This window comes from Nanorana parkeri, unplaced genomic scaffold, assembly GCF_000935625.1.
Source record: "Nanorana parkeri isolate BGI_ZX_2015 unplaced genomic scaffold, ASM93562v1 scaffold2238, whole genome shotgun sequence".
NCBI lineage: Eukaryota > Metazoa > Chordata > Amphibia > Anura > Dicroglossidae > Nanorana > Nanorana parkeri.
Genome location: NW_017308506.1, coordinates 130,400 through 132,609, shown reverse-complemented (window position 1 = coordinate 132,609; position 2,210 = coordinate 130,400). Strand labels below are relative to the sequence as shown.

Below are 2,210 nucleotides of genomic sequence, written 5' to 3'. Positions count from 1 at the left end.
CAGGGGCGTAACTAGAAATCTCAGGGCCCCGTAGCAAAATTTTGTATGGGGCCCCGTGATTGCTAGTTATGCCACTTGCGGAGCCCACCTGATATACCAAACAGCCCACCTGAGAGTGACCCTGCAGAGCCCGCCATAGACTCTCTATAGTGGGCTCTGCAGTGTCTCAGATGGGCTGCACACCTCTTGCCTGTCAGCGCTGTCCGCCTCCGTGGTCGCCGGGGCCCCGCCTCCTCTTCCGTCCCCCGCCTCCTCTTCTATCGACGGGCCCCGCCTACTCTTACATCACTGGCCCCACCTGCTCTTAGTTCGCAGGCCAGTGATGTAAGAGGAGGCGGGGTTGCTCTTAGGCAGGCCCCGCCTCCTTCACTATGAACGCTGGCCGTCACTGACACAGCTCCGCAGCGGCAAAGAGGGGAAACGCCGCTGCTGAGCTGTGTCAGTGACAGCCAGCACCCTTACATGCCATAGCGACCCACACGGCATCAGAGGGATGCCCTGGCCGGGCCCCCCTGTGCCCGGGCCCCATAACGGCCGCCTGGGTCGCTATGGCGATTGTTACGCCACTGCTCACCTCCTTCTCCCTCAAAAAGGCCGGCAGAGGACCAAGAACTAGTCACCGGTATTGCCTGTGGTCTCCCTGCCACTGATCAGTTTCCTATTACTGACTTGCCATACCTTGTTCTGCCATCTGTGGAGGCTGCCATCTTGGTAGAGGAGCAGGGCTTTGCTTCCCCATGTCAGAGGCGTATCCCCAATGACTGCTGGGGTAGTGATAGAGGTGGAGGAAGCACAGATCCACAGAATGAAGCTGAAGCAGGGAGATACTTGCACTGCAGGTCCTTAAAGGAGAACTATGAGGTCGGGGCTTTTCCCCATAGCTCTCCTCAGGGTAACGGGAGGAGACAAACTAGCGTCCTCCTGTCACCCTAGGCTCAGTATATAGGGAGCTACAGCTCGCGGTATGCTGAGACGCCGCAGCCGGGACGGCTACCGACAATTATGTCTGGATCCGCCCAGCTACGTGATTGACAGCTGGCTCTGCCTATCGAGAGGCAGAGCCAGCTGTACCCGACCCCTCCCCCCAGCCAGCGCTGGAGGATCGGGGAGGGGGGAATCCAGCTCCTTCCCGGTCATGGCTCTCTGCACGGATAGATCGAGAAGTGAGCGAGCGCCGGTATGTGTTCGCTCACCTCCCGATCTACTGAGCCGACCTGTGACAGTTTCATTGTCATACGTCGGCTCAGATTATGAGGCTGAGAGGAAATCACCCTGTACAGCTTCCTCTCCAGCAAGGAGAACAGTGAGCAGCACGGGAGTGACATCACCAAATCTGGTTATAATAGCAGCCAGAGTCAGCAGAACCTTAGATGATCTCACACTGCAGATATACTGCTACGAGGCTGCAGAGCGGAATAGGCCGGGCACAGGAAGTGCGATGATATAGGTCCATAGGCAGATCTTTCGGGGTGCGGCTTCGGCCCCATTAACATAACACGATGTTCCCGATAAGAAAGCAAATCTTCACTTTCCGAGTTGGTCCTCTTTAACATGGGAGCACCGAGCGCTGCGGAACGCTATCGGTAATCCTTTACTCTCTTCTGTACCGCAGGGATAGAGAAGGCTCTGTCCAGGCCCGGCCCGGACGTGGTCATCTGCGATGAAGGTCACCGGATAAAGAACTGTCACGCCAGCACCTCCCAAGCCTTGAAGAACATCCGCACGCGGCGGCGGGTGGTGCTAACGGGTTATCCGCTGCAGAACAATCTCATTGAGTACTGGTGCATGGTGGACTTTGTGCGGCCGGATTTTCTGGGCACGCGGCAGGAATTCAGCAACATGTTCGAGCGGCCGATCCTGAACGGACAGTGTATGGACAGCACCCCCCAGGACAAGCGCCTCATGAGATACCGCAGCCACGTTCTTCACAGCTTGCTGGAGGGCTTTGTGCAGAGGTGAGGTCCCCTTCTGCCGCCTTGTAACAGGTTGCGGGGGTGCTGCTGATTGAAGTCGTGGAGTGATGATGCCGCGCCCCCTATCTAGAGTGGACATAACAGTGGTAGAATTCAGGAACCAGTCAGCCTAACTTGAAACATTTTCAAAGCAAAGTCGATTTTTTTCAGTGTTCGCCCCCCTCCTCTACCCCCCCAACAGTAGTGAGGTTTCACCATATCAGTATCAGTTACCACATCATCTTTTCCCGCCATTAC

At 56.6% G+C, this 2,210-nt stretch overlaps 1 protein-coding gene across 1 annotated transcript in view; it reads left to right on the top strand.

Moving 5' to 3' along the window:
- The window catches only part of RAD54L2 (RAD54-like 2 (S. cerevisiae)), a 48,230-nt gene that overhangs the window by 23,950 nt on the left and 22,070 nt on the right, over positions 1-2,210 (top strand). The window contains exon 10 of the mRNA XM_018573103.1: positions 1,613-1,955. Coding sequence (XP_018428605.1) covers positions 1,613-1,955 — 343 coding nt within the window. The remainder of the gene's footprint in view (positions 1-1,612; positions 1,956-2,210) is intronic.